The sequence below is a fragment of the Chiloscyllium punctatum genome, chromosome 4 (assembly GCF_047496795.1).
Source record: "Chiloscyllium punctatum isolate Juve2018m chromosome 4, sChiPun1.3, whole genome shotgun sequence".
In the NCBI taxonomy this organism is placed as follows: domain Eukaryota; kingdom Metazoa; phylum Chordata; class Chondrichthyes; order Orectolobiformes; family Hemiscylliidae; genus Chiloscyllium; species Chiloscyllium punctatum.
In genome coordinates, this window is record NC_092742.1 from 10,410,086 (window position 1) to 10,429,515 (window position 19,430).

Here is a 19,430-nt window from a genome sequence, read left to right on the forward strand (position 1 = left end):
GACGTTGCAGGAGGCTCTAAGGATAATCCTAGGCAAGAGGGGTTTTCAGAGGCAACCAAGACCTAGGCAGCTGAAGGCACGGCTTTTCATTAATATTTGCTCGTGGGACATAGGTGAATTAACTATCCAAATTGCCTGTGAGAAGGTGCTGGTAAACTATTTTCCTCATCCACTGCAGTCCACATGTGGACTTACACCAATGGTGCTGAGGGGGAGGAAGTTCCAGGTTTTTGGTGCCAAAGCAGTGAAGAAACAATGAGTTCCCAGTCAGGATGGTGGCATCACCTTGTATATGTGCAATTGCCTTTGACTGGTTTAGGTTGCAGTTTTTGAAGGTGCTGTCAAAAGTAGAACAAAGATTGTGAGGAATGTGTAAGAAACCAGAATTGAAGAAAGATAGAACTCTCAGAGAGCTGTAGGACTGGAGGAGTTTACTTAATCAAAAGAAGATTGAGAAAGACCATGAAGTAATCTGAAAATAATTCAAAATGACAGTGTGTAAAGGTTGGAGATGGGTAATATCATGGCTGCAAAAATAGGCACTGATGGGACGACATATGGAATTTTGAGCTGTGTCAAGCACATCATCATTGAAAATTAAAACACTCTGCTCAACCTTGCATTCTAAAAAGTGTGCTGCAATGTCGAAATTAATCCTAATTTTACTAAATTCAAGCTTCAGTGTGCTCTCATCTCTGGACAACGTGCCTTGGTCCAAATTTTGATTCTAGTTCCTTGCTGCATGTATTAATTCCAGCAGCATTTACATAAATAGGAATTAACAATCTCACCACCTGTCAAATAAACAAGCCGTTTATTTAATCAAAATGTTACTGAACCATTTCACAAAAATATTAGGCAAAACAAAGCCTTTAAAAATTACACTATTTGAATATACACTTTATCTACAGATAGTGCCACCAAACTGTTCCAAGCTATTCTTACATACCAACTGTAAAAAATAACTATGGGCACAAGTTCATAAATCCCATGATTCCAGCTGACTGAAGAATTTGGTCCTTTAGCCAGTGGATCTGGGTTCCACAGCCTACTACCGAACTTAGCCAGAGAGAAGTATGGAGCCTAGTTACACCAACATTTACAAAAAAAAAACAAACAATGATAAACAAATTGGTAACAACTTTGTGTGTTTGAGGGTTTCTGTCTTTAATTAATGGGACGAATTTTCTTCATGTTTTTTTTAAAAAAAAGAAAATCACAGGCCACCGCATTGGTTTCTGTCAAGACAGGTGTTTTTCAAATGCTGTAATATGATGTCCTGACCAACAACAGCTCTGTCCCACTGCACTGCCCATGGTCTGTAGTACAGTTGATATCACCAAGTTGCATTCACATATAATGCAATAGAGTTTCTCAGTATTAACGACCATCATGAAACAGATCCTGAATGGAGGCAGAAGACATACGAAGCAACCGCTCACAGGATGTCTTGGGGTCGTGGGAGGTGAGAAAGAGAGGTGTTGCCAGTGTTATACATTGTCTTAAAGAGCAATGATGAAATATTATTTCCTGAAAGGAATATCAAGGTTCCAAATATTCACAAGCACAAAACCTGAGTAACACCAAATTTTAATCCCAGCAGGAGTTGATACAAACCCATCAGCATCAGGAACTCCGCTTGATATTTTCCCTCATCTCCATAGCAGAGGATGATCCAGGCCAATTGTAGTATTTTTACCTGGTGTATGAGCATGAAGCATTCAAAAACTTTTTCCCCTTTCCAATTAAATTGAATGTCATTTTTTTTCCCCAGTTCCATCTACTCAAAATGTATTTGCAGACCACAGCCAAAGAAGACCAGTCCCCATTCCTTTAGACTCCCGGAACGGTAACCCTTCGTCTCTGCTTAGCAGCTCCTGAAGACAGTACCACTCATATCTGTAATTAACCACTGACAACATAAAAAGCCACAGCTCCTAAAGCACAGGATGCAGGTTCCAACTCACCAGGAAAACCAAAGTATTTCAGATAAGTTTGTCTTGTCATTCACCAGTTGTACTGCATCTTAAAGTCCAACTTTAAAGCGAGAGGAAGTGCAGTAAGGAAACAGTTTTAAATTTGATGTCTAAATAGCTTTTCCCAATGCAATTTATTGTAATCCTAAAGTCATGGTGATGTCGTGGGGATAGGGACAGCAGGGAGCACCCACTTCAATTGCGACCAGTTTAATCTGGATCCTAATTCAAAACCCGCAATGAAGATTGACTGACAGGATGCTCAGGGCTGGAAATTCACCTTATCAAACATCCCTATCCTCCCAACAAACACCTTCCATCAACAAAAGCTGAAAAGTCAAGCTTTTAATTTCTCCCAAGTAATGTAGGGTTTCATTGCCATAGATCATCACTATTAGGATGGCAAGAAAGCAAACAAAAACAAAACAAGGTGGTAAATGGGAAGGGTTGAGGCTAAGAGTGATAATATTGTTTTACAGTTCACAGAAACCAGAAGGTTACACCCCAATGCAGTAGAAAGACAGTTTATAACTGAGATGTGGCACTAGAAATGGCAACACAGACGCATGGCTCAAAACATCAGCTCAGAGAGAATGGGGCTGATAGTTTAGGGGACTGTTTTCATGACTTTGGTTGGGGAAGCTAGTTGATTTTCCCACTGATTCTATGATGAAAGAATCACCTTGAATGGCAGTAAAACCATAAAGGCCAGTGGCACCCTATCCATGTTAAATGGTCTCAGTTTCCTAAACTATGGAGTTAATTAAGAATTGTCTCACCCCTCCCCAACCCAAATCCATTGAATTCTGCTAGAAAAAGTATAGGCTGGGCATCAGTTGATGACAAGTTCAGGCTAAGAGGTGGGAAAGACATTGGAAAATAAACTAAATCACAGAGACGACAGAAAGGCAAAAAACATTTCTGTAAGTTCACTTAAAAAATGATCAAAAAGGAAACAGTTGAACTAAATGAAATAAAGTCAGCCTGCATTTAGCCTGAAAAGGACTCGACACAGAAGATTACATGAATGAAGCAGGAGTGTCAACAAGGTGAGCATCCAAACAGCATCTACTGGACAGATTCCCCTTTGACTACAACATAAATTATTAATACTCATTACTTTGAGCCATCGGCACAAGAGCAACCAACGTCTGGTTATCACATCCTAACCTGGTGAGAAGCTCTGAGCAATTGCACAATATTTTTCTGATGCATGTTGCCAGTTTCTCCTTGTATTTAGTTACAAAAACAGTTATACTTTAGAAGTACATTCAATAGGTTGGCAATACTTCACTGATGATCCAGCTGGTAGGAAAGGCAGCAAACAGCTGAGGCCATAATGATCAGGAAAAATCATGACCATGGGAGGGGACAACATGAGAAACAAAATTACACAGGGCTTCTGTAGCTGGTAATAATCAGGATCCTCTTGTTTGATTGGATAACAGGTAAGGGTAGGATTGGAGTTTGAAGTGATGCCCTCCTCAGATGAATAATTTCCCAAACACAGAGTTTCAAATTTGACACAGATTCAGGAGGGCAACCAGCACCTGTCCATGAAGCTGTGGTTACCTGAAGTCTTTCAGGGAAAGACAGAAGAAATGAAGGAAATGTCCATTTAAAAAAAAACTTCCAATGGTAAATTACGATAACATTGGTGTCTAAAAGGGCTCTGGTGGGACAGCTTGCCTGGAACAAAATTACACAAGTCACATTCTGCAAGCTCTAGATGGTAAAATCACAAACTGATTTGCCTCTCACCCAACCAATATTCCTTTGGCATTTCCATTATCTTAAAAGCAGCACACTTGAAATTCTAGTTCATTAAAAGAAACAAGTATTAAAATAGCCTAATAATGGAGACTGTGTATGGAGATTGGGCATCTTACATCAGAACTTCATTCTGCTCAGCAGGCAGTGTTTGTCCTTGAAGCTTCATGAGGGCTCATTTGCCACATGCAAGTCTCACTAGTTGTTTTTTTTAAAAATCAACCAAGGGGTTTCAATCCAAACTTGGCAAGCAGCGAGAGGTGATCAGAAGAGCAGATGCCATTGGGCAACCCGTTGGCCAGCCAGATGTCATGCTCAGACAACAAGGAGAGTCGGCCCAGTAGTTTGAGGGGACCATCCTTGTACCGCCTACGCCCTATTAGGAAGGAAAGAAGCGAAATTAGTGTGTTATAATGCCACAAGAATGGGATGAGAGCTGAGTGCTCACACTGATCACTTCAAAGGCAGAATTTAAACCTGTGTTATGGTGATTACCACACGTTAAATGCACAAATTGCCTTGGACTGTGGACGATGCTTATTCCACTTTAATTTCATGTCCCTGTCATAAGCTTAGCTCAATAATAAGGTACAAGTATATAGCACACGATAGTTTGAAACCAAGCATGTTGTACACACCGGGGAAAGCAAGGTGGAATATGTCATGTTATCATTCTGCTGGTGGAATATTCGCATGCATGAATGCAATCCCTATATCAAAAGAGAGCAGCATTCTTAAATCAACTTTTGAATACAAATCAACATTCCCACCACCCACGTTCTGCCACTTTCCAGGAGGCAAACCTTTTCCACTCTTATCGGTGACTAGTTGTGCCGAGTAGAAGATGTAATCCACAGTGAGGCCAAAACCAGATGAGCAGGTTGTAACCTCAGGCCGACCTGTATCAGGTAGGTAATGACTGTAGACTGATGTTAGGTTGAGCTTGTGTCGGAGGGTGGTTGGAGACCTGAGGGGACAGAAAGAAACCAAACAACATCATGTCTGTCACATGGTTAATTTCAGGAAGCCAAATATAGAGAATATAGTAGTGAAGTATACCTGCGATTATAATGCGATTAGGCAAGACTTAGGAGGCATAGAATGGAGTCAATTAAAATGTGGAAATGTGGAGCTGGTTTGAGGAACGGATATGGTGGTATTTGATAGGTATGTCCCTGTCAGGCGGGGGGGGGGGGGGAAGTGACAAGGTAAGGGAACCATGGTTTACTAAAGAAATTGTATCACTTGTTAAGCAAAGGCTTATATGATGTGAGACTGGATGGTTCAGATGAGGCAATGGAGAGTTGCAGATTAGCTAGGAAGGATTTAAAACGAGAGTTAAGAGGAGCAAGGAGAGGATGTGAGCAGTCTATAGTAGGTAGAACAAAGGAGAACCCCAAAGCTTTCTATAGGTTTGTGAGGAATAAAAAGATAACTAGGATAGGAATAGGGCCAGTCAAAGACAGAAGTGGGAAGGTATGTGTGGATCCTTTGGAGATCAGACAGGCACCAAAAATGATTTCTCATCGATTTTCACTCTGGAAAAGGAGAATGTTGTAGAGGAGAAGACAGAGATATGGGCAATTAAACAGGAAAGGATTGACGTTAGTAAGAAGGAGGTATTATCAATTCTAGAAGGTGTGAAAGTAGATAAGTCCCCTGGGCCGGAAGGGATTGATCAGAGGATTCTCTGGGAAGCTAGGGAGGAGATGGCGGAGCCTTTGGCCGTGATCTTTGAGTCGTCATTGTCTACAGGTTTAATACCAGAGAACTGGAGAATTGCAAATGTTGTGCCCTTGTTCAAGAAGGGCAGCAGAAATGAATCAGGTAATTATAGACCAGTGAGCCTTACTTCTGTTGTAGTAAAAGTTTTGGAAAGGATTCAAACAAATAGGATTTATAATCATCCAGGAAGCAACAATTTGATTGGAGATCGTCAACATGGTTTTGTCAAGGGCAGGTCGTGTCTCACAAACCTCACTGGACTTTTTTTGAGAAGGTGACCAAGCATGTGGGTGAGGGTCAGGCAGTTGATGTGCTGTACATGGGCTTCAGTAAAGCCTTTGTTAAGATTCCACATGGTAGGCTTTTGGAGAAAATGCAAAGGCATGGAATGGAGGGTGATTTAGCAGTTTGGATTAGAAACCAGCTTTCTGTAAGAAGGTAGCGCGTGGTGGTTGATGGAAAATATTCAGCCTGGAGTCCAGTTACTAGTGTGTGCCATAAGGATCGGTTTTGGGACCACTGCTGTTTGTCATTTTTATAAATGACTTGGACGCAGGCATAGGTGGACAGGTTAGTAAGTTTGCAGATGACACTAAAGTCGGTGGAGTGGTGGACAGTATGGAAGGATTTTGCAGGTCTAAGGGGGACTTGGATAAACTGCAGAATTGGGCTGAGAGGTGGCAAATGGAGTTCAATGTAGATAAACGGGAAGTGGTTCACTTTGGGAAGAATAATGGGAAGGCAGAATACTGGGTCAATAGAAAGATTCTTGATAGTGTGGAGGAGCAGAAGGATCTTGGTTCCTTGTACATAGATCCCTGAAAGTTGCCATGCAGGTTGATAGTGCTGTTAAGGTGGCATACAGTGTATTAGGTTTTATTGGTGGAGGGATTGAGTTCTGGAGCCATAATGTCATGCTGCAACTGTACAAAACACTAGTGCAGCCTCACTTGAAATATTATGTACAGTTCCGGTCACCCCATTACAGGAAGGATGTGGAAAAAGGTGCAGAGGAGATTTACCAGGATGTTGCGTAGTCTGGAGCAAAGATCTTATGAGGAAAAGCTGAGGGACTTAGTTTTCTTCTCTCTAATGAGAATAGACCCAAGAGGGGATTTAATAGAGACATACAAGATGATTAGATAGGGTGGACAGTGAAAGTCTTTTTCCTAGGATGACGATGACATCAGCTTGTACGAGGGGGCACAGCTGCAAATTGAGTGGTGCTAGATTTAAGACAGATGTCAGAGGCAGGTTCTTTACGCAGAGAGTGGTAAGGGCGTGGAAAGCCCTGCCTGATACTGTAGTTAACTCAGCCACATTAGGGGCATTTAAACAGTTCTTGGATAAGCATAAGGATGACGATGGGATAGTGTAGGGGGATGGGTTTAGATTAGTTCACAGGGTGGTGCAACATCGAGGGCTAAAAGGCCTGTTCTGCGCTGTATTGTTCTTGTTCGATGAACAGGAAGCCCACTGGGAGTTAAGAACTCAAATTCTACAATAAGTTGTGAAGGATATTAGTGTAATAAAATGTTAATTTAAAACAATGCAGCAGCTTTTATAGTTACTTATGCCATTGCCAAACTATTACAATCTTTCTTAAACAAAGCTATAAGTTTTGGAAGGACACTGCCAGCAATTACAGGGGTGTAAAACTTGTAGAAATCATTCAGGATAATTAGAAGTCATCTGAAAAAAAGAGGATTGATTAGGAAAAGTCAGCACAGATTTCTAAAAGAAAAATAGTGATTAACTAACTTGCTGGATTTCTTTTGAAGAGGTAACAGAAAGGCTCAATGACGGTAATGCTATTGATGTGGTGAACTTGGATTTTCAGAAGGTATTTCATATAGTACCACTCAGACTTGTGAAAAAAAAGATTTAGGTCATGACGAGAAAGGAACAGTAGCAATGTGGAAATAAAATAGGCTGGAAGGATCGGAAACAGAGTAACAGGCAATGAATTATCAAGGCTTGAAGGAGGTTTGTTATGGAGTTCCCAAGGGTTGTTATTGAGGCCCAAGCCTTTCTTGATATATACTAATGATTTGGATCTTCCTGTACAGGGGACAATTTCAAAGTTTGCAGGTAACACTAATCTTGGAAGAATGTTATACATTGAGGACGACAGCATGGAACTCTAAACTTCGATGCAGAAAAGATGCACTTTGGTCAGAAGAATATTGAGAGATAATATAAAATAAGGAGTACAATTCTAAGCAGGAGCAGAGGGAGCTAGATGGCAGGGCGGGTGGAGACAGTAATCATAGTGTTCTCAGTTTTATTAATAATGGCATAGAGTACAACACATTGTAGGCGGTTTAAATTGTACTGAACATTTGTAACACCTCAGCTAGAACATTGTGCACAATTACAGGCATCACATCTTAGAAAAGATGTGATTCCATTGGAGAGAGTGCAATAATGATTTATTAGAATGGTTCCAGGATTAAGAGACTTCTGTAATGAGGATAGTCCGAAGAACTTGGGACTGTTCTTGGAGAGAAGGCAATTCAGAGGAGATATGATAGAGGTTTACAAAATCATGAATAGGCTGGACAGAGTAGATACAAGAAACTGTTTCCACTCAAAGGAAATAAGTATAACATGGCATAGATTTATAGTGATGTGCAAACAACACAAGGCAAAATGTGACACGAACAAGTCAGACAGCAAGTAGTTAGAGTATGGAATGCTCAGTCTGGAGATGTGGAAGAAACAGATATTAGAGAGGACATTGGATGATTATTTGGATAGACATGATGTGCAAGGATATGCGGAAAATGTAGAAAGTTAAAAATCACGCAACACCAGGTTATAGTGGTGCTCTGAAAGCTAGTGTGCTTCCAATTAAACCTGTTGGACTATAACCTGGTGTCGTGTGATTTTTAACTTTGTACACCCCAGTCCAACATCGGCATCTCCAAAATCGGGAAAATGTTGGAGATTGGCACTCAGTAATAGAAATGATATAGGCATAATGGGCCAAATGGCCATCTTCTGCAATGTAATAACTCTGAAAATCTGATTAATAAACTGGATTCCATAACTTGCTGGGAATGGACACTGAATTCAAAACCTTTACAAAACCTAGTACAGTGGCATAACCACTACAAGAACAACATTTTTCACCCATAGCTAAGGAAGGACTCTCTCACATCTCATTAATTGTACAGGAGATAATAGCTCAACTGTATCCAAACCCCACCAATGCTAGGATTCATTTATGGATAAGCTGGAAAAATTATCTTCAAGTTTCTTTCCAGCTCTTGGATATTTATGATCACAAATCTACACAGTTCTGATCTGCTCAGGATGTTGCTAAAATTCTGAAAAGCCAATTGAAAACTCTAATCGAGGCACACTTTTAAACACAACTCACCCTGCTCATGCCCTTTTGCAAATTTTAGGAAATCTACAAAGCCCACTGCCTGACCAAAATCCAATACAAGTGCTGGAAGATTTTTCTCTGCTACGAGAGTACAAATATTACAATTTAATTTAAGGTAATTCACAAAATGGCACATTCTAAGGTTTGGAAAGGATACACATATTTACTAGAAGCTTAAAAAAGAATGAGGGAATTTAGTTATGTGGAGACTGGAGAAGTTGGGATAACCCGTCTTACAGAGAACCTTAAGGCAATATTTAATGGAAATGTTCAAAACATTGTGACAGATTAAGTTTGCAATGTGCCAACCTTCCTAAGAAACACATTCCAAGAAACTATAGTGACAAGAGTTCCAATATTTCAGCACTGTAAATGATACCATCAACATTTCCAGTTGCCACTTAAAGCTAGATTTTATAAATGCTGTTTGACAACACAATACATACCTATTACAGAAGAGTTCATCCTCTGGCTCGGACACACTGACGTAGCGTTCTGAACCATCCCCTGGAGGCTCTGAATGGAGATAGCAATAAGATTGGCAAACTGAGAAACAATGGCCTCACTATTAAACTCCATCACAAAACAAATTGGAGGGGAACTGTAAAAAATTGTCCAACCTGATCCACACATGGCCACTCACATGGATTAGAGAGAGAATACCCAGAACAGATAATTGGGCATCGCCTTTTCAATTGAACAGGCCCCCACTCCATCCCTACCTCTCAGACAAACACAAAGACACACACACAGTCATGCATCTTTGCTGTTCCCTCCCATCTCCACATTAATATCAGGAACAGAGCTTCACTATTAGGGGAGTGTTAACAGATTAGACTTGAACATCAGCCCTACTGTACCTGGTTTTGCATCAGTTACACCTTCAATGAAGACAAGATTCTCTGGACGTTCAAGAGCTGGTGTGGAATATTGAAGCTGAAGGAGAAACTCACGACCATATCTGCGTTTTCCTAAAATGAGAAAACAAAACCAGATACCAAGCACTGCAAACATATCACTTGAGTAGTGAAACTTGGCAGAAAGCCGCAAAGTGTGAGACATATAGGACACATTGAATTTCCGAAGTTTGGCAGTGATACACTAAACAGATATTAAACACAGCCTACAAGACAACAGGTTTGACAAAGAGAATTTCCAAACTGATCTTGTACTTGTTCTTTTAACAGTCTGCTACAGAGCAAGAAAGAAGATCATACACCAAATCCATCCAATAGAGCAAAAGCAATCAAAATAATGAAATTAAAACACCTTAAATCCAAACGACAAAAGCATAATGGTGGTAATCAAATTGGTTGCAACTCCAAAACTTTCACACAGTTGTACAAATTAACAATTCATTTCCTCAAAACTTGTTAAATGTCCACTAAGTTGCAACAATAATTGTGAAGAGGTTGGGAAAATGCATGGCTTTGCCAAGCTTGGGTTTTATTTCTATTATTTTGCATTTTCATAAAGTGTACTCACTGTAAAATGTAGAAATATAGAACATTCTCAACATTAAGTTACACATTAAACAGCAAGAGAAAAGAAAAATTCTTATTTAAGGAAGTTCTACTTCAAAATATATATGTTTCTTACTGAAGTTCATTCATACAAAATAGATTCGATAAAACTGTGTCCTCAGTGTAATGTTGTAAAGTTCATAGAATCATAGAATACAATTACATACTCCCTCCATTGTGGAAGCAGCCCATTCAGATTATCAAATTCATAGTGACCCTCCGAAGAGATCCAGATCTACCTCCCCTCCCTATCCCCATAACTTTGTATTTTCTATGGTTAATCTACCTAATGTACATATCCCTCGATATAATGGGCAATTTTGCATGGCCAATCCATCAAACCTGCACATCACTGGACCGAGGAGAAACTGGACCACCAGGAGGGAACCCACGCAGACATGGGAAGAATATGCAAACTCCACACAGACAGTTGCCAGAGGGTGGAAATGAACCCAGGTGTCTGGTGCTTTGAGGCAGCAGTGCTAGTGACGACCACCGTACCACCTTATTCAGTGTGCAACCTATGCTGAACGTACTATTTAAAGGTTTGGAGGCAACCAATCTATAATGTTCTGCCACACCCTAAATTCAAGCATCACAAAACAGGACTTGTGTCAAATTATCCTGGTTTTACATCGCACACTACATTCCAAAAAGAGGTCAGCACCATGATGAGGCCTCAAGTGTGCAGAATAATTCAAACTAATAGTTGGCTATCTACTTCAATAGGTCAGTTGTAAAATTAAACAGTTAATTTACACCACAACTTCATTTACCTGCTTTTACATTCTATAACCTTACTCATTAAAGATCTTGCAAATTTCAAGAGATCCATAGCTTCTATCAGAACAGAATTTCAGTTTACAACTGTACTTTATATAAAACAGTATTCCTGATTTTATTTCTGAACGGCCTGTCATCTTACGACACTGTGCTCTTGTTCTGGACCCTCCCATTAGAGGTAATACTTTCTTTGTAACTATATATTCCTTTATCATCTTAAACACCTTTATGAGATCACCACTCAACCTTTTAAATGCAAGAGAACACAAGCCAAATGTATACATGTCCTAATAATTTAACTCTTTCAACCCTGATATCATTCTGGCCAATTCTTATTGCACAATCTCCAAGACGAATATATCCTTTCTGAGGTCCAGTGCTCATAACTGAACTAAGTCAGATAGATGGATGACTGTCACGAGAGGTAGGAACATAGTGCAGGAGTGTGGCTATTCATCTCTCAAACAGATATACATTTCGGCTACCTGTGGTTTGGTGGGGTTGGGGGGGGGGGGGGGGGGGAAGGGGGAGGGGTTGGTGGAGGAGAGAAATTGAGTCATCTCTCAGAAACCAGAAATGGAAACCGATCTTGGGTACCAAGAATGAATTTTCTGTTGAGTGGAGTGTGTCAAGGTTCAAATGAGCAATTGTTTCAGGGACTCTCCAGTCAAAGACACAGACAGCAGATTTTGCAGCAAGAGAGAGAATTCAGGCTGGTATGTTACTTCCCTGGTGCCAGGGTCAAGGACACCTCAAAGTGGTTGCAGCATATTGTCAAAGGGGAATGTGAGAAGCCTGAAGCTGTTGCAAGGACACTGGTAAGAAAGGCATAGTTAGGTTTGAGACTTTGAGGTTCTGCTTTTGATACTCCTACCTAATTTCCTATATTTGCTCTGCAAAAGATAGTAATATCTTGATTACTCCCAGTGTCAAGTGCTAGAGACAGTAGGAAGACGACGACTGGGAAGATAAATCAATGCCCGAAGAGATGGTTCAGTGGGCAAGGACTCCAATTTTTGGATCATTCAGATTTCTTCTGGGGCAAAAAGACCTGTTCAAAAGAGACAAGTTTCACTTGAATTGAAAGGGGACCAATATCCTGGCAGGGAGATTTTCTAGTTTTATTTGGGAGCCTTCCAAGTAGTCAGCAGGAAAGTGAGGAGCAAGTATGTAGAGAACTCTCAGATATATGCAAGATTATGAAAGCAGGCCTTTTGGTCCATCAAGTCCACACAGACCCTCCGAGGAGCATCAGAAAGCATGTAAAACGAAGCAGATGATGATACAAAGTAGAAATTAAATGTACATGAGAGGCAAAGTTTCAGTTCTTGGATAAAAGTTCAGAACATACGGAGGCGATAAGCAAAATTGCAACTAACCTGTTCTCTTCTTTTCACACATATCAACATACTGACAATTGTCAGTTATCCTGAGTCTGCTTGGCCACAAAGGGCCATAGAGTTTCCTTGAACACATCTGGTGAGAACAGTCCTCCTGACTTGACACCTGCCAAAACATGAAATAGAACAGCTCAAAATGGTCACTGGTCTTTCTTGGAGACAGACAGCAGGTTATTTAAAAAAAAAATCTAATTTTGAAAATTGGCCTAATGTAATTTACCTTCCAGGTTGGCATTCCATAATAGTAGAGCTCTCCATTTTGGATGAGTTTATACAGAGGAGATTCCGGGACAGAGTTCAGATCACCACAGAGAAGGATTGGACAGCGATTACCATCAGAACCTGCTGTGTGTATTAGTTGCTCAATTTCAGCAAATAACACAGCAAGTTGGGTGAGTTTAATATCACCCCGTCTGGGATTGAAAATCAGGTGAGTGTTTGCCACACAGATGTCAGGAAATTTTGAGTTTTCTTCAACACAGTCTGGAGTCAGGGGTCGGAGGAGAACCAGCAGCGCTACATTATCTCTGTTCAACGTTTCCACAATGGGTCGAAAATACTCCACAGGGTGTTCGGAAACCAGGGAAAACCGCTCCTTTTTGTAGCACACAGCACACCCATCCGTCTTGATACCAGTGCGTCGTTTATAAACGCACTCGTAACCTGCAGAGCAAACAGTAAGACTAGCACTCGGGTAACCCATTCAGATTGTTTAGAAAAAAAAAAGAACCATGGATGCTGAAAATTATAAACAAAAACAAAAAACACAGAAGTTGCTCATAATTCACGGAAAGGGATAGTTCCACCAATGCAGTGGAGTGCTGCTTCTTGTTATGGTCTGTAAATGGAAGAACATCAAAATGGAACCTGAAATGGATCTAGTGAAGAATTCAGCTGAGTTTTCCCAGCAATTTCCATTTTTGTTCCATTCTGTGTTCTTCCATTTACAGACAGTAACAAGAAACAACACTCCACTGCATTTGTGGAACTCAGTCTTTCCATGAATCACAAGCACAGTGACTTTCAAGTTCAAGTTTATGTTTATGCTGAACAAATGAACTCGATGTTTGGTCGTATATAATAAAAGTGGACAATTTATGAATAGGGAATTTCAAATAATGCCACTAAAAATAAATGTTTCATGGTATCTAAGTACACAATTGGTAATCATAAGGTGAGCTCCCGTTTCCTGTTAAACCAGACCTTTGCTCTCACCATTGCTAGCTCAATAACTTTCTTTGAGTTATTGCCAGCACAACTCCAGAAGGTCACAATTTATGATAATAAAATATTTACATTGCCCTATTGACATAGCTCAAAGTACCTCTGGTGCAATACAGTGAAGTACAGAAGTTAAAATATACCAGAAAAACCCATTCAACAGCAATTGTGTAAATGACTAGGATATCTGAATTGAAAATCAGGAGGCCATTCAGCCCTTCCAGATCTGTCCTGCCATTCAGCTAGAATGGCTGATCTTTACAATAATTGCATCTACCCACCCTAGGTTTTTAATTTAGCAGATGTCTATCAATCTTAGTCTTGGGAATGGTTAGGTTGATTGAGAAAAAATTGCTATTGTGAACACCGAAAGAAAACTCCACTCGCTTTCAAATCGTGCCATGGGATTTTTAATATCTAGCAGTTTGGAGTGCTAAATTGACCAGGGTGGTATTTCTACTCTTGTTTCCTAGTCAGTGATCACTGCTGGGAAAATGCACACATGTAGTTTTTTCAGTGAGGTATCCCAAGACAAACAACTTCAAAGCACTCTCTACATTAATATAAAGGTGACAAACTGTAGATTCTGTCAGGCATACTGAGCATTTCCAATAGTTTCTATTGCTATCTCTCAACATTCTTTGCTGAGACTCAGACATGGAGACATTCCAGTAAAGTGAACAAAAGGAAAAATAAATAAGTTAATGCTGACACTTCATCCCTCATTGTTTCTACAACACTTACCCTGCAGTTGGAGAGCTGGTCGAAACTGCTGATGGTAGTGATTCTCCTGAACTTCCTGGAGGCACAGAATCTGAAACAGGATCCACAAGATGTCAGGCTGTCACATCCTATTAGTACCTGGTTTGCACTTTAAAAATATTTATTTATATTTAGTTGGACACAGTAGCTGCACAGAAATGAAAAGACAACCATTTGATCTGGCAGTAATGTCAGTCAGAATAAATGGCCAGGAATATAACCTAGCTCTAGTGTGAAATATTTAAGATCAGGTGTACAAATCAACTACAGACTTAAGTTCAGAAAAGGCTGCTTCAGAAAAGTTACACATTTCACACAGCAGGTAGTCTCATTCAGGTAGCATACCTGAATTACATAGTCAATTCACTCTCAATTGATCTCTTAATGAACATAACCAAGGATTTGGATGAATCTGACCAAATCATTTAATTCAGAATCCTTTCAGTTCAAAAAGATTCCCTCATTTTATGCAGCGCAAATATTAAGCTGTGTTTTGCAATGCTCTTATTTCTAGCTAACAGTCAGAACATCAAGTCAAATACACTGTTCGGTGTGGGGAACTTTGGCAACAGGTATGCTCACTGACACCGCTGATCAGGGAAAACAAGCCATCCAGTGAACCTTCAGGCAGCAGGATTAATGATTAGATTAGATTACTTACAGTGTGGAAACAGGCCCTTTGACCCGCCGAAGCGCAACCCACCCAGACCCATTCCCCTACATTTACCCCTGCACCTAACACTACGGACAATTTAGCATGGCCAATTCACCTGACCTGCACAATTTTGGACTGTGGGAGGAAACCGGAGCACTCACGCAGAGAATGTGCAAACGCCACACAGTCGCCTGAGGCGGGAATTGAACCCGGGTCTCTGGCGCTGTGAGGCAACAGTGCTAACCACTGTGCCACCGTGCCGCCCAAAATTAAGTTGATAAAAATCTCTCAACTGTCTGCACAAATTTTACAATTTAACCTGGATTCCCAAGTGAGATTCAGCGTTGTTTTCTTTCCATTTTCTTGCCCAAAAAGTATCCGACCTTTGCTGTAACTTAGTGAGCAATTCTGCATATCAAAGCACCCAATCATAGCAGATTGCAGGGTCGACAGGATATTGATTTACGAGAACTCACTGACTAAATATTTATCATTCTTTTGTGAGGCAGACAGCAACCAATGGTTAGGCCATTTGACAGAGAATGTCATTTCTCTATGGGATGTTAGCCCAATCATCTCCAGTTGTTTCAACAACAGCTTCCCTTCTATCAAAGGTCTAAAGTAGGGATGCTCATTGATAATTGCACCATGTGCAGAACATTCCAAATTGCTGTTGAAAAGGTGGTGACTTTCTAGAATTCAACTCAATAGCCTGTGAGACCACTCCAGAGGATAGTTAATAGTCAATAGCATGAGCACGGGTTGGAATCATGTGGGTGGAGGGACGACGAAAAAGTGGACTCATGAAGATAATTTCCTTTCCTACAGAACACAATGGGGAGTAAAACAATCCAGTATTTTGAGAGTCACAATTATTCACACTGACTTTTTAAATCAGACATTTAATTAATTTTAACAAAATGTTGGTTCATTTGGACTGTACTCACATCAGGTTGCCAGGTCTCAAACTCCTGCAGAATATTCTGAAATCGGAATTCCCATTTCAGGAACTCAGGCTGACAATGAGAGTACAAATCAGAATTTGTCTCCAAAAGGTCCTGTGACAGAATATTGTACGACATTATGGTAAACTCAAATGACTTGTTGTCATCATTGCCATCCACTTGGGGTCTTGACAAATCCTCCCATACTCTGGCAAGAAGACCTGTAGGGAGAAAAAGATAAACAATACATAAGCAAATATTAATTAAGATAGGAGATGTTTTTAAGAGTGAGCTGTTGTTGGGTGGGCAGTTGGCCAGTTGTAATTTGTCACTTTGGGGTTTGAAGAGGGGGGATTTTGTAATTGTCAACACACATCTCATGCACAATCTTACTTTCATAGCAGATTCACACAGACTGTGAATCAGAGCTCCTTACTCTGCGTTACTCACAAGGAATTCATATCAGCTGGATAGACACAAGCACAGTAGAGATCTGGAAACAGTCCTTCTGGCCAGAAATTGTACACAATAAGATCAAATGGTTGAAAAGCATCTTGCACATAGATTTATTTTTCCAAATGGATATGCAATTTCTCTCTTCCACATTCAAGTTAAAATATTAGGCAACGATCATTTACAACAAGCTCCATCTATTTTTCAACATTACCATCATTGCATCATCTACTTCCTTACAATTGACCAGTTTTTTCAGAGAGGTGTCTGCTGGGTGGGAAGTGCTTAAAAAAATGAGTCTCTTCTTTCAACGTATACAAGAGGTGAAATATTTGACTGACCAGGTCAGAGTTGTTTCAAGGGTTTTGTTTCAGCAAAATTCAAGGCCAGGCCAAACTTCTCTTAGGCACTTCACCTGACAAAGGAGCAGTACTCCGAAAGCTTGTGATTTCTACAGCCTGATGTCGTGTAACTTCTAACTTTGCCTATCCCAAGTCCCACGTGGCCACCTTCACAAGAGTTAAAAATGACATAACACCAGGTTACAGTCCAACAGGTTTATTCAGGAGTACTAGCTTTCAGAGTGGTGCTCCTTCATAGAATTGCAGAAATCAAGAAATGAAAAATTCTTGTAAACAGTGAGCAATAAAGTAATTGCAAAGAGTCAATCATGTATATCAGTTTACTTTTGGCAACTGAAAGTAAAGAGATTTCTAAATAGATGGTATTTAATAGAAGACTAATGATCTTTGAGGAGTTGAATATCCACTATCAAGTACATTATAAACTCTAAAAGGTCTCTGTGAAACATGATTTGGAGATGCAGGTGTTGGGCTGGGATGTACAAAGTTATAGTCCAAAAGGCTTAATTGGAAACACTAGCTTTCGGGACACAACCACCCCATGGAGCAGTGCTCTGAAAGCTAGTGCTTCCAAATAACACCAGTTATAGTCCAACAGGTTTATGTGACTTATCTTTGAAACACAGCAGCATTGACACTAATGATTGGGACAAGCTGCTGCAAATCATACAGAATGATGAAAGATAGTCTGACAAGCTGCATTGGACTTGAATACCAATGTCTTAATGATGAGGCATAGAAAAAAAGCAAAACAAAATAAAACCTGCACTCTGGATTCCACTACCTCATGAGATATCCTGTCCCATGTGCCCAAATTTGAGAATTAACCTGTTCAGTGATGTGAAGACCCATGAAAGAAACTCACCACTATGAGTAAATCTCATCTTTGAATCAAGGGACAGCTAATGACAATTATCAATCAGAAGCTGAGCTGGACAAGCCATATAAATATTGTAGCTAAAAGCACTGGTTAGAGGCTGGGAGATTTGTGGTACTTCATTTTCTCATTCACAAAGCCTACCAATATTTACAAAGTATAAGCAGGAATGCAATGGAATACTCCCCATTTGCCAGGATGAGTACAACTTGAAAAATACTCAAACACACATCAGCTAGGATAAAACAACTTGCTTGACTGCCATACCATTCACCAGGGTTGCATGGCAACACCATGTGTAACATCTACAAATTGTGCTACAGCATTGCACCAAAGAACTCTGACAGCACTTTGTTCTTCTAAGTAGTAGAGTTCAAGGTTTGCAAAGGACACCATCTAAAATGTTTCCCTCCAAAGCAGACACCATCCTGACTTGAAACTATTAACTCGAACAGTTTTGTTCTCTTATCTATGGAAAGATAAAATGGCATTGCAGGCAATCCAAAAAGGTTCACTAGTAGGAACAAATTACTCCAGATGCTGGAATCTATACTGAAAACAACAGGTGCTGGAAATCACAGCCGGTCAGGCAGCGTCCATCGAGACAGGGCAAGCTAACGTTTCGAGTCTAGGTGACTTAGTCATGGAATCCTACAGCATGGACACAGGCCTTTGGCCCAAACTGGTCCATGCCAATCAAAATGCCCATCAACACTAACCCCATTTCCCTGAACTTGGCCCATATCCTTCAAAGAAGAAAGTAAGGATTGCAGATGCAGAAGATTAGAGTCGAGAGTGTGGTGCTGGAAAAGCACAGGTCAGGTAGCATCCAAGGAGCAGGAGAATCGACGTTTCAGCCAAAGCCCTTCATCGAGGTCGTTTACATGAAATGTTGATTCTCATGCTCCTTGGATGCTGCCTGACTTGCTGTGCTTTTCCAGCACCACATTCTTAACCCATATCTTTCAAATCTTTCCTATCCATATATTTGTACAAATACCTTTTAAATGTTGTTAATGTATCTGCCTCAAACTCTTCTGCTGGCAGCTCATTCCATGTGTAGCACCCTCTGTGTAAAAACGTTGCCCTTCAGGTTCCTTTCCATTCTTTCCCCTCTTACCTTAAACTGATGGCACTTAATCCTCGATTCCCCAACCCTGGGAAAAATACAGTGCATTCATCCTATCCATGCCTGCCACGATATTATACACTTCTTTAAGATCCCTCCTCAGTCTCCTACGCACTAAAGAAAAAAAGTCCTAGCTTGTCCAACCTGTCCCTATAACTCAGGCTGTTGAGTCCTTGCAACATCCTTGTAAATTTCTTCTGCATTCCTTCCAGTTTAATAATATTCTTCCTACAGCAAGGTGACCAAAGCTGAACACAATATTTCAAGTGTAGCCTCACCAGTGTTCTGTACGACTTCAACATACCAACTTCTATACTTAATGCCCTGACTGATAAAGGCTGATGTGCCAAAAGCCTTCTTCACTGCCTTGTCTACCTGTGGCTCCGCTTTCAGAGAACAGTGCACCTGAACTCCAAGGTCTCTGTTCTGCTAGACTCCTTAAGGCCTCACCATTCA

General features: G+C 40.4%; 1 protein-coding gene across 2 annotated transcripts in view; it reads right to left on the minus strand.

Annotated features, from left to right (window-relative positions):
* Positions 1–797: 797 nt before the first annotated feature.
* LOC140476066 (protein angel homolog 1-like) overlaps positions 798–19,430 on the minus strand; it is a 29,450-nt gene continuing 10,817 nt past the window's right edge. For both annotated transcript variants that reach the window (XM_072568049.1, XM_072568051.1), the window contains exons 3-10: positions 16,157–16,374; positions 14,537–14,606; positions 12,792–13,234; positions 12,551–12,677; positions 9,726–9,836; positions 9,312–9,381; positions 4,550–4,713; positions 798–4,122 (exon numbers count right to left, since the gene is read on the minus strand). In XM_072568049.1, the coding sequence (XP_072424150.1) occupies positions 3,965–4,122; positions 4,550–4,713; positions 9,312–9,381; positions 9,726–9,836; positions 12,551–12,677; positions 12,792–13,234; positions 14,537–14,606; positions 16,157–16,374 (1,361 nt within the window). In that variant the 3' untranslated portion in view covers positions 798–3,964. The remainder of the gene's footprint in view (positions 4,123–4,549; positions 4,714–9,311; positions 9,382–9,725; positions 9,837–12,550; positions 12,678–12,791; positions 13,235–14,536; positions 14,607–16,156; positions 16,375–19,430) is intronic.